Raw genomic sequence first — 12,979 nt, 5'->3', positions numbered from 1 at the left:
TTATTTATTGAGGAAAATGATCTAATATTGCATATCTGTGAGTGGCAAAAGTACGTGAACCTCTAGGATTAGCAGTTAATTTGAAGGTGAAATGAGAGTCAAGTGTTTTCAATCAATGGGATGACAATCAGGTGTGAGTGGGCACCCTGTTTTATTTAAAGAACAGGGATCTATCAAAGTCTGATCTTCACAACACGTTTGTGGAAGGGCATCATGGCACGAACAAAGAAGATTTCTTAGGACCTCAGAAAAAGCGTTGTTGATGCTTATCAGGCTGGAAAAGGTTACAAAACCATCTCTAAAGAGTTTGGACTCCACCAATCCACAGTCAGACAGATTATGTACAAATGGAGGAAATTCAAGGTAATTGTTACCCTCCCCAGGAGTGGTCGACCAACAAAGATCACTCCAAGAGCAAGGCGTGTAATAGTTGGCGAGGTCACAAAGGACCCCAGGGTAACTTCTAAGCAACTGAAGGCCTCTCTCACATTGGCTAATGTTAATGTTCATGAGTCCACCATCAGGAGAACACTGAACAAAAATGGTGTGCATGGCAGGGTTGCAAGAAGAAAGCCACTGCTCTCCAAAAAGAACATTGCTGCTCATCTGCAGTTTGCTAAAGATCACATGGACAAGCCAGAAGGCTATTGGAAAAATCTTTTATGGATGGATGGATGGATGAGACCAAAATATAACTTTTTGGTTTAAATGAGAAGCGTTATGTTTGGAGAAAGGAAAACACTGCATTCCAGCATAAGAACCTTATCCCATCTGTGAAACATGGTGGTGGTAGTATCATGGTTTGGGCCTGTTTTGCTGCATCTGGGCCAGGATGGCTTGCCATCATTGATGGAACAATGAATTCTGAATTATACCAGTGAATTCTAAAGTAAAATGTCAGGATATCTGTCTGTGAACTGAACCTCAAGCACACAAGTCGTTCTACCAAAGAATGGTCAAAGAAGAATAAAGTTAATGTTTTGGAATGGCCAAGTCAAAGTCCTGACCTTAATCCAATCGATATGTTGTGGAAGGACCTGAAGTTCATGTGAGGAAACCCACCAACATCCCAGAGTTGAAGCTGTTCTGTATGGAGGAATGGGCTAAAATTCCTCCAAGCCAGTGTGCAGGACTGATCAACAGTTACCGGAAACGTTTAGTTGCAGTTATTGCTGCACAAGGGGGTCACACCAGATACTGAAAGCAAAGGTTCACATACTTTTGCCACTCACAGATATGTAATATTGGATCATTTTCCTCAATAAATAAACGACCAAGTATAATATTTTTGTCTCATTTGTTTAACTGGGTTCTCTTTATCTACTTTTAGGACTTGTGTGAAAATCTGATGATGTTTTAGGTCATATTTATGCAAAAATATAGAAAATTCTAAAGGGTTCACAAACTTTCAAGCACCACTGTAGCTTCCTATCACTTTTTGTGTGTGTGTGTGTGTGTGTGTGTGTGTGTGTGAGAGAGAGATGGCAGTACCTGGCTGGCAGTGTGTTGCAGGCCAGTCTCAACTCTTCCTCTGACGGAGGTCTGGAGGAGGCCTGAGAAAAGCCATCATCCTCCGAGCTCTGAGAGATGCTGAAGGGGATGTCCTGCAAATGACAAGAAGAAAAGAAGCCCTTTTATTTATCATACATACGTACACTCAAGCACAGTGAAATTCCTCTTCTGCATTTAACCCATCTGAAGCAGTGAACACACACATGTACACTCAAGTGAGCACTGAGCACACCCACATATACCCAGAGCAGACACGGGGAGAACATGCAAACTCCACACAGAAAGGCCCCTGTTGGCCGCTGGACTCAAACCCAGAACCTTCTTGCTGTGAGGCAACAGTGCTAATCACTACACCACCATGGTGTCCACAGAGAAGCCACTTAAATATTAATATAATGTGTGTTTTCATTAACATCACTAGTTCTTTTTCTCTCTGTTCAAAGAAATTGATATCAGTAGGAGCCATGATGGCTTGAAGGTTAAGGCTCTGGGTTACTGATCCCAGCACCACCAAACTGCCACTGTTAGGTCTTTGAACAAGGCACTTAACACTCTCTGTGCTCTGAACCCAACTTCCTAACAAACTGGTCTATGCCAAGAAAAAAAGAATTTCCCTGTGCTGTAATATACAGTACTGTGCAGAAGTCTTAGGCACATGCAATGAAATGCTGTAGAGCAAAGATCCATTCAAAGTAATGAAACATTAAAAAAATACCATAAAGATCAGTAAACAGTAATGCATGAAAAAAGTCAGTGTTTGATTTGACGACCCTCATCTCATCTCATTATCTCTAGCCGCTTTATCCTTCTACAGGGTCGCAGGCAAGCTGGAGCCTATCCCAGCTGACTACGGGCGAAAGGTGGGGTACACAAGTCGCCAGGTCATCACAGGGCTGACACATAGACACAGACAATCATTCACACCTACAGTCAATTTAGAGTCACCAGTTAACCTAACCTGCATATCTTTGGACTGTGGGGGGGAAACCGGAGCACCCGGAGGAAACCCACGCGGACACGGGGAGAACATGCAAACTCCACACAGAAAGGCCCTCGCCGGCCACGGGGCTCAAACCCGGACCTTCTTGCTGTGAGGCGACAGCGCTAACCACTACACCACCGTGCCGCCCCGTTTGACGACCCTTTGCTTAAAAAAAAAAAAATAGTCTCAGGTACAGTGAGTGCAGTTTTATAAGGAAATGAGCTGTAGGTTTTACTGAGCATCTTGCAGAACCAGCCACAGTTCTTCTGGACACTTTGGCTCTCACACTCGCGTCTTAATTTTGCTCCAAAACCCAGGAGCCTTCATTATGTTTTTTTGTCTGAAAAGTGCCCTCATGTAATATGCTGTTTTCTTTTCTGACACATGAACATTTTTCTGTAACTGTGCTGGAAAACTCATGTTTGGAAATCTAAAGTGTTTTTGTACTGGTTCCATAATGAAGTAGTCATAAAAGAAAAATCTATAACTAGGCAGATCAGACGCTCGCTGGCTGTGGTGTGAAAATTGTTCATGCAGACGCTCATCTAAGTTTCCAAATCTGTCATCGCTTAACTCTTGAATATTTTCCATCGTGAATACTATCATTAAAAAGCCTGTAATCTCTGCTTTCCAAAGAAATCGATCTCATTAAGATCTGTTCAGTACTTTGGGAGTAACAGCAGGTTGAAGTTGGTACAATTCACATTGATTTCTCCTTCTTTGTGATGTATAAATGAGAGTTAAGATCAGCTTTATATTGCACAAATAAAGCCATTTGGTGAAACTTTGAAGAAGAGAGTGTACCGACTTAACGGTTTTACCTAATTAGCATAATTAATACTAATTAAATACTAATTTGTATAATTGGTTTTTACTGTTTTTTCAAACTTTGTATTCAGTATACAGTACAACTATCTACCGGTATGTGCCTGCCAATTTCCATGTAATTATCTTGAAAAATAGAAAAGTTATTAAGAAAAAACATTTGATCTCATTCATTAATGAGGCCCATTTTGGACCATGTTATCCTAATACATAATATTATGACAGTTTTCTAAAAATTAAGCCGATTTTTTCAATCTTTGATTTGTCATATCTCAAGAACAGATACAACCCCGATTCCAAAAAAGTTGGGACAAAGTATAAATTGTAAATAAAGACGGAATGCAATGATGTGGAAGTTTCAAAATTCCATATTTTATTCAGAATAGAACATAGATGACATATCAAATGTTTAAACTGAGAAAATATATCATTTAAAGAGAAAAATTAGGTGATTTTAAATTTCATGACAACAACACATCTCAAAAAAGTTGGGACAAGGCCATGTTTACCACTGTGAGACATCCCCTTTTCTCTTTACAACAGTCTGTAAACGTCTGGGGACTGAGGAGACAAGTTGCTCAAGTTTAGGGATAGGAATGTTAACCCATTCTTGTCTAATGTAGGATTCTAGTTGCTCAACTGTCTTAGGTCTTTTTTGTCATATCTTCCGTTTTATGATGCGCCAAATGTTTTCTATGGGTGAAAGATCTGGACTGCAGGCTGGCCAGTTCAGTACCCGGACCCTTCTTCTACGCAGCCATGATGCTGTAATCGATGCAGTATGTGGTTTGGCATTGTCATGTTGGAAAATGCAAGGTCTTCCCTGAAAGAGACGTCGTCTGGATGGGAGCATATGTTGCTCTAGAACCTGGATATACCTTTCAGCATTGATGGCGTCTTTCCAGATGTGTAAGCTGCCCATGCCACACGCACTAATGCAACCCCATACCATCAGAGATGCAGGCTTCTGAACTGAGCGCTGAGAACAACTTGGGTCGTTCTTCTCCTCTTTAGTCCGAATGACACGGCGTCCCTGATTTCCATAAAGAACTTCAAATTTTGATTTGTCTGACCACAGAACAGTTTTCCACTTTGCCACAGTCCATTTTAAACGAGCCTTGGCCCAGAGAAGACGTCTGCGCTTCTGGATCATGTTTAGATACGGCTTCTTCTTTGAACTATAGAGTTTTAGCTGGCAACGGTGGATGGCACGGTGAATTGTGTTCACAGATAACGTTCTCTGGAAATATTCCTGAGCCCATTTTGTGATTTCCAATACAGAAGCATGCCTGTATGTGATGCAGTGCCGTCTAAGGGCCCGAAGATCACGGGCACCCACTATGGTTTTCCAGCCTTGACCCTTACGCACAGAGATTCTTCCAGATTCTCTGAATCTTTTGATGATATTATGCACTGTAGATGATGATATGTTCAAACTCTTTGTAATTTTACACTGTCGAACTCCTTTCTGATATTGCTCCACTATTTGTCGGTGCAGAATTAGGGGGATTGGTGATCCTCTTCCCATCTTTACTTCTGAGAGCCGCTGCCACTCCAAGATGCTCTTTTTATACCCAGTCATGTTAATGACCTATTGCCAATTGACCTAATGAGTTGCAATTTGGTCCTCCAGCTGTTCCTTTTTTGTACCCTTAACTTTTCCAGCCTCTTATTGCCCCTGTCCCAACTTTTTTGAGATGTGTTGCTGTCATGAAATTTCAAATGAGCCAATATTTGGCATGAAATTTCAAAATGTCTCACTTTTGACATTTGATATGTTGTCCATGTTCTATTGTGAATACAATATCAGTTTTTGAGATTTGTAAATTATTGCATTCCGTTTTTATTTACAATTTGTACTTTGTCCCAACTTTTTTAGAATCGGGGTTGTAAACATATTTTAATTCTGTGAAAAGTATGTTGTTTAGCATTCAATTCTGAATTCAGTGAGAGCAGTTTCAAGCTATTTGGATTGAATTTTCACCTGATATGCCTACTATAACAAAGTTTGCACTAAAAACAAACAAAAAAAGACCCAAAATACAAAATGGCGTGCCTAAGACTTTTGTACAGTACTGTATATGTGACAAAAAGGCTTCTTCTTCTTCTTGTACTTTGTATCAGCAGTTCATTTGTACCTGTAGAAGGTAAACTACACATAGTCCCAGTGAATTTTAATGTACCTGCCTGAATCAAAGTGACACTACATTAAAGTCTGATACATTTCTCACCGGTAAGCTGTTGTCCTGTAAAAGGTCTCCCAGTATCTCTACCAGGGAAGGAAATGTGGGTCTTTCCCTGGGCTCACCCTGCCAGCAGGCTAGCATGATCCCATATCTACCAGGCGGGGTAAACAAATACACACTTTTTCAAATTTGTACATGTTCATTTCATAATTTATCCTCTGAAAAATACTGATGACTTCATGTCATAAACAAGCGAGATTGAGTGCAGAAACATGCTCACATTTCTGGTGAGGCCGTCTCAGGAGCCCTCATTCTGGTGCCATCTTTCAGTCGCTTACAAAACTCCTCATCAATCTGGATGCCAGGGTAAGGTGACGCACCTGTGGCATAGAAACAGATTAACCTTACAAAGCTATTAATATAGATAACCTCAAAAGGTGATTTTTTTTTTTTTTTTTGCTTTTGACAAGTTAGGGTATGGTGCACACAGACTGTGAGACATGGATCTAATAAACTATCGTCTGATGTATGTAGTGTATTGGACGATAACACCTACTGAATCGTAGGATACAAAGCAAGTCAATCTGCAAGAATAAAGCATCGTCGGTACGTGTCATCCATCCATCATCGCGAAAGTGATAAACTATAATGCTAAGCAAGAATCAGTTTGGTGTCACATTGATCAGTGGGTCATTTCATGCTGCATTCCAATTGGTTGGTTAGTAGACGCAGGTTGGAGCAGCAGTCTCATTTGAGATGGCCATGCTAAATTTCCGACACTGTCAGAGTTTTGTCCCAGGTTATCTTTAGTCACAAGAAAGTGACAATAGACATATTTGAACCTCTCTCACAGTTACCCCTTTTCGACTGACAGGGAATGGGTTCCGTTCTTATTTGTGCACCAAATTTTGAACCGTTCTGAGCATTTCGACCAAAAATAAACTGGTTCAGAACCTGAAAAGTTGGTTCCCAGGTGGAATCACAACATAGCTGGTTTTTCCAGTGTGAACCATGATGACATCAGTGGGCGTGCCATTAGTTTGGAGAGGGAACAAAATGTGGGAATGGAGAGTGCAATGGGAAAGGATACATCTTCAGAAAAAAATGGACCAAAAACAAATATCGGCAATAACAGAACAAAAGCTCGCAAATGCACTCTGCCATCTTGCTACTACTGTTTACTTCCGTTGTACAGTACTGTGCAAAACCCTTAGGCACCCTAGTTTCTTTGTTATAGATTTCTATTTTATGACTTCTACATTATCGAGTCAGTACAAAAAACATTTTAGAGTTCCAAAGGTTTGGTTTCCAGAACAAAATTAAATGCTACAGAAAAACTTTTTCTATCTGAGCAGCATATTACGTAAAAGACCACTTTTCAGATTCAAAAAGAAAACATAATGAAGACTACTGGGTTTTGGTGCAAAATTAAGAAGCGAGTGTGACAGTCAAAGTGTTCAGAAGAACTGTGGCTGGTTCTGCAAGATGCTCAGTAAAACCTATAGCTCATTTCCTTATAAAACTGCACTCATTGTACCTGCGACTACTTTTTTTTTTCCAAGCAAAGGGTCGTCTCACACTAAATATTGACCGTTTCATTTATTATGGCTTACTGCTTGTGGCAGCAGGGGCGTGGTCAAGTGTCGGTCTGTGAACGGAGGGCGGAGTCAGGGAAGGTAAGTGGCAGAATCACTGCACCTGATGTCAGTTAACCTGTGTTTGTGTGTCTTCCCCAGTAACCGCACCCTATAAAAGGAGAGAGCGAGCAGAGGAAGGGAGCTCTCTCCCCAACCAGACAACTTGTGTATGTGCGTGCATGTGTGGCTGGGAGAGTGTAAAGTCACTGAAAAGTGCAAAAATAAAGAGTTTTGGAAACTCAGTTCTGGCCTGCCGTACTTCTGTGCTCCACCCACTCGCTCAAAGTTCTACACTGCTGTTTATAGTATTTTTTTAATATTGAAACATTCCATTTAATTATTTTTTAAGCCATTTTTGGTCTATAGCATTTCTTTACATGTGCCTAAGACTTTTGCACAGTACTGTACTTTGCAATGCCCTCCGTTCAGGCCGCATCCTTGATTACAATGGTGCCACTCAAAACTGGTGAAAACATGGGCTGGTTTGCTAGCGGACACCATAGTTCAAAGAATCCTAAAAGGACCCGGTTCAAGAACCCATTCCTGTTGGTCAAAAAGGGTATAATGTGATGTAGGACCATTGGTTTTGGAGCCACGACCAAAGATATCGCCACATTTCTTTCACGTTGGGACAGCCCAAAATTACACAAGGTAAACCTGCAATTAATTAGCATTCTGCTAGAGGTGTGAAAAAAATTTCAACACTCATTATTTCCTAAGAAGAATCTCAAGTAAGTCATGAAACATATTTAAGATTACACCACAAATCCAGTAATCTAGATTTACAGGAAAATGACTCCGCTTACCTAAAGAGAATATCTCCCACAGCAGCACACCAAAAGACCACACATCACTCTGACTGGTGTAGACCTTATCAAAGATGCTCTCAGGAGCCATCCACTTAAGTGGCAGTCTGGCCTACAAAAGCAAATGCACATCAAACTGAGTTCAAACCAAGTTCACTTCACCCAAACCAAGAACCCTTCTCAAGTGACTGAGAAAAGTGAAGCCATTCTACTAATATGGGTGCAATTCTTGTTCTTGTGATATACACTTGTACACATGCACATTCATCCAATTATCCAATCAATCATGTGGCCGCAGCACTGCATAGTACAGATACAGAATGAGAGAAAATGTTATCTCAGTGATTTTGACTGTGGTATGGTTGTTGGTCCTAGATAGGCTGGTCTGAGTGTTTCAGAAACTGCTGATCTCCTGGGAGTTTCACACACAACAGTATTTAGAGTTTATCAGGCGATGTTTTTCCAATCTAGGCGGCATGGTGGTGTAGTGGTTAGCACTGTCGCCTCACAGCAAGAAAGTCCTGGGTTTGAGCCCAGCGGCCGGCAAGGACCTTTCTGTGTGGAGTTTGCATGTTCTCCCCGTGTCTGCGTGGGTTTCCTCCGGGTGCTCTGGTTTCCCCCACAGTCCAAAGACATGCAGGTTAGGTTAATTGGTGGCTCGAAACTGACCGTAGGTGTGAATGTGAATGGTTGTCTGTCTCTGTGTCAGCCCTGCGATAACCTGGCGACTTGTCCAGGGTGTACCCCGCCTCTCGCCCATAGTCAGCTGAGATAGGCTCCAGCTTGCTTGCGACCCTGTAGAACAGGATAAGCGGCTACAGATAATGGATGGATGTTTTTCCAATCTTCAATATCGTGTCCACTGTAGTCTCAGATTCCTGTTTGAGCGGAACCCATTTGCCTCACTGTTCAACGTGTTGTGCATTCTAAGATGCTTTTCTGCTCACCATGGTTGTAAAGAGCAGTTAGCTGGTTACTATAGCCTCATCAACAAGGTGTTTCCATGCACAGATCTGCTGTTAGCTGGATGTTTTTGTGTTTCACACCATTCTCTGTAAAAAAAAAAATTCTATAAAGGTAATCTCTCTCTCTCTATTTGGCACATCACTACAGTATAGCCACTCTAACGTTCATCAGAGTTTCTGGGGAAGAATTACAGTAGTGGTTTCCTGTTGCCTTTCACAGCTTCCTTATTAATATAATAGATGTTTTCTTCTCGCAACCATTCACACCTATGGGCAATTTAGAGTCACCAGTTAGCTGAACCTGCATGTCTTTGGACTGTGGGGAAAACCAGGAGCACCCAGAGGAAACCCACATAGACACAGGGAGAACATGCAAACTCCACACAGAAAGGCCCCCATCAGCTGCTGGGTTTGAACCCAGAACCTTCTTGCTATGAGGTAACAGCCCTAACCACTGCACCACAGGAGATCATGAGCTTATGTTAATACAAAATCGACTTAAAACTTTGTTTTTCAGCAGTTTGGTTTGGTAAAGTATTTTGACCAAAAGTTCTTACATATAAATTATTTACTAATTATTAATCTTGCAACTGTACCTCATTTCATCTTCTCCCTTGTCCAGCACTGTTGCCAGGTCAGGGGCCATGTGGACCCTATTGATCCACATGTCATATTAATTGGAGCATAGTTTTACACCGAATGCCCTTCCTGCCACAACCATCCCATTTCCGGGCTTGGGAAACAACCATTCACACCTATGGATAATTTAGAGTAGCCAGTTAACCTAACTGCATGTCTTTGGACTGTGAGGGGAAACCAGAGCACCTGGAGGAAACCCACACAGTCACGGGGAGAACAAGCAAACTCCACACAGAAAGGACCCCGTTGGTCACTGGGCTCAAACCCAGCCTTCTTGCTGTGAGGTGACAGTGCTAACCACTACACCACTGTGCCACCAGCTTGCAACTGTACCTAAATAATCAAATAATATTTCTGACAATTATATACATATTTTCTTTTGGAATACTATTGGGAAATGGACACACAACTAGAAAATGTATTTAATTCCTGATATTAATTATGAAAATTTGTGACTGTAAGAGCTCTGTACTTAAGTGAAGCTCCATAACCATTATCCCTTTAGTGAAAATATTATTATATTTAAGTACAATACTGTATATATGTATATATACATTTTTTGCACAAGCATCAACTCCTTTTCATTTTCAAATGCGAATTGAAACCTAAATTACAGAATAGTTTTCACAAATTTGCTGTGTTATCATACACTTCAAAGCTGTGCCATTAGCTTCCTCTGAAGCACCATTCTGATCAATTTTTCGTACACTTGGAACTTGCAGTAGGGAAAGCGTGCTGAATGGGCTAATTGACACAAATGGTTTCTTTTCTCTCTTACATTCCCTTTCCGCACGTAATCTGGGTCCTTGTAGATGTCACGAGCCAGTCCAAAGTCGCAGATCTTCACCACATTGTTCTCTGACAGCAGAATGTTCCGGGCTGCCAAGTCTCGATGGATGCACTGGCAGGACATGATCACAGCGGAAATTAGTACTGCATACATGGGGGATTAGGGCTCTGTGCACAAAGCTTTGCCTCACCAAACGTGCTTCCACATGCCAAACTTTTATTCTAATTTTATTATTTTAAAAAAAGAAAAAAAGGCATTTCTGTTACCAATCAAAATGTGCTTGTGTATGTCTCAAAGATTACGCTTCATTGTTTGGTGGCTTCTGCAACCTTCTGATGAGACAGTGGAGTGAAGCTGAAGTGGTTTACAATTAGCTTAGTAGGCTGATGTTGTGAAAAATGAGTGGGAAGATTGTGTTCTGCAGAGATTCAACTTAATGCACAATCACAGGTGCATTTGAATTACTGCCATAATTATTACATTTTCTGTTAATGTGTCAGCTCACGAGGCCATAGCCTATTCAGAAGCATGTGTGTGCTTTGCAAAAATGAAATTATCTTTTGTGTGTGCACCTACAGTTTCTTTGAAGGTAACACTGATTTTAGGTGGAATTTGTTTCCCTTGTAAATTCCTTGTATTTGTTTTACTTAGGATGAGCACGATGATTTAATCTCTGGGTCTGACTGCATGATTTGGTACATTACAAGCATTTACTGTAGTAGACGCGCTTATCCAGCATGACATACCCAGAGCAGCCTGGGTGTGTTGTATGGGGAGCAGTTGAGGGTTCGGTGCCTTGCTCAAAGGCACTTCAGCCATTCCTACTGGGAATCTAACTGGTGACCTATTGGTCCCAAAGGCCCCTAACCATTAGGCCATGGCTTCCCCATGTTTATGAACTGATTCTAATATATTATTGTTTGGTGAGAAACAATATGAGAAACATTTTCAGTGAGAAAGTGTTTAGTTTTTTGGAAGGAGTTTTGTAACAGTCAGAGGTAAAGCTCGAACATTTTCCAACACGAAAAAAAAATCAATACATCATATAAAAGTATGTGGAATTATGCATTTTCTTGTTACAATGTTATAAAATAGTTCAGTTTATGGGTATGCATAATTATTGTAAAAGCTTGAAGATTGACTGGACATACCTTACGAGATGCTAGGAACTCCATCCCTCGTGCCACTTGGTAACTGTAGCATATTAGATCTTCTATTGTAAGAGGCTTCTTCCAAAGGTCCTCCACTTAAAGGCAATAGAAACAAGAAGACATACAACCCCAATTCCAAAAAAGTTGGGACGCTGTGTAGGACGTAAATAAAAACAGCTTTTGATGATTTGCAAATCATGGAAACTGTACTATTTTCCTCAATGTAAAACCACAAAGAATTTGGGGATCACATTATCTATAGTACATAATATTAGAAGATTCAGAGAATCTTGAGAAATCTCTGTATGTAAGGGACAAGGCTGAAAACCAACATTGGATGCCTTTGATATTCAGGCCCTCAAATGACACTGCATTAAAAACAGACACGATTCTGTAGTGGAAATCACTGTATGGGCTCAGGAACACTTCAGAAAACCATCATCTCTGAAAACAGTTCATCACTGCATCCACAAATACCAGTTAAAACCAGATATAAACAATATCCAGAAACACCGCCACCTTCTCTGGGCCTGAGCTCTTTTACGATGGACGGAGGCGAAGTGGGAAATTGTCCCAAGAGCTGGTGAATCCAAATTTGAAATTCTTTTTGGAAGTCATGGATACCATGTCCTCTGGACTAAAGAGGAGAGGGACCATCCGGCTTGTTATCAGTGCACAGTTCTAAAGCCAGCATCTGTGATGGTATGGGGGCATTAGTGCACATGGGATGGGTAGCTTGCACATCTGGGAAGGCACCATTAATGCTGAATGATATATGTACACATTTCAGAGCAATATGCTGCCATCCAGACAAAATCTTTTTCAGGAAAGGCCTTCATTCTTTCAGCGAGAAAATGTCAAACTGCATTCTGCATGGTTCAGTTGTAAAAGAGTCCAGGTGCTAAACTGGCCTGCCTGTAGTCCAGACCTGTCTCCTATTTAAAACATTTGGTGCATTATGAAGCACAAAATACAACAAAGGAGACCCCGAACTGTTGAGCAACTGAAATTGTATATCAGGCTAGAATGGGACAACATTTGTCTTTCAAAACTACAGCAATTGGTCTCCTCAGTTCCCAAACATTTACAGAGTGTTGTTAAAAATAGAGGTGATGCAACACAGTGGTAAACATGCTCCTGTCCCAACTTTTTTTAAAAAATGTGTTGCAGACATCAAATTCAAAATGAGCATATCTCATCTCATCATCTCTAGCCGCTTTATCCTGTTCTACAGGGTCGCAGGCAAGCTGGAGCCTATCCCAGCTGACTACAGGCGAAAGGTGGGGTACACCCTGGACAAGTCGCCAGGTCATCACAGGGCTGACACAGACAACCATTGACACTCACGGTCAATTTAGAGTCACCAGTTAACCTAACCTGCATGTCTTTGGACTGTGGGGGAAACCGGAGCACCCGGAGGAAACCCACATGGACACAGGGAGAACATGCAAACCCCGCACAGAAAGGCTCTCGCCGGCCACGGGGC

General features: G+C 41.3%; 1 protein-coding gene across 3 annotated transcripts in view; it reads right to left on the bottom strand.

Annotated features, from left to right (window-relative positions):
- Nucleotides 1–12,979, bottom strand: part of flt4 (fms related receptor tyrosine kinase 4) — a 133,341-nt gene that overhangs the window by 6,515 nt on the left and 113,847 nt on the right. For all 3 annotated transcript variants that reach the window (XM_060927446.1, XM_060927447.1, XM_060927448.1), the window contains exons 22-27: nucleotides 11,494–11,588; nucleotides 10,331–10,453; nucleotides 7,949–8,060; nucleotides 5,786–5,885; nucleotides 5,551–5,656; nucleotides 1,492–1,604 (exon numbers count right to left, since the gene is read on the bottom strand). In XM_060927446.1, coding sequence (XP_060783429.1) covers nucleotides 1,492–1,604; nucleotides 5,551–5,656; nucleotides 5,786–5,885; nucleotides 7,949–8,060; nucleotides 10,331–10,453; nucleotides 11,494–11,588 — 649 coding nt within the window. The remainder of the gene's footprint in view (nucleotides 1–1,491; nucleotides 1,605–5,550; nucleotides 5,657–5,785; nucleotides 5,886–7,948; nucleotides 8,061–10,330; nucleotides 10,454–11,493; nucleotides 11,589–12,979) is intronic.

The sequence above is a fragment of the Neoarius graeffei genome, chromosome 8, assembly GCF_027579695.1.
Source record: "Neoarius graeffei isolate fNeoGra1 chromosome 8, fNeoGra1.pri, whole genome shotgun sequence".
NCBI lineage: Eukaryota > Metazoa > Chordata > Actinopteri > Siluriformes > Ariidae > Neoarius > Neoarius graeffei.
Note: the sequence above shows the minus strand (reverse complement) of the source record. Positions and strands in the feature narration are given on the sequence as shown.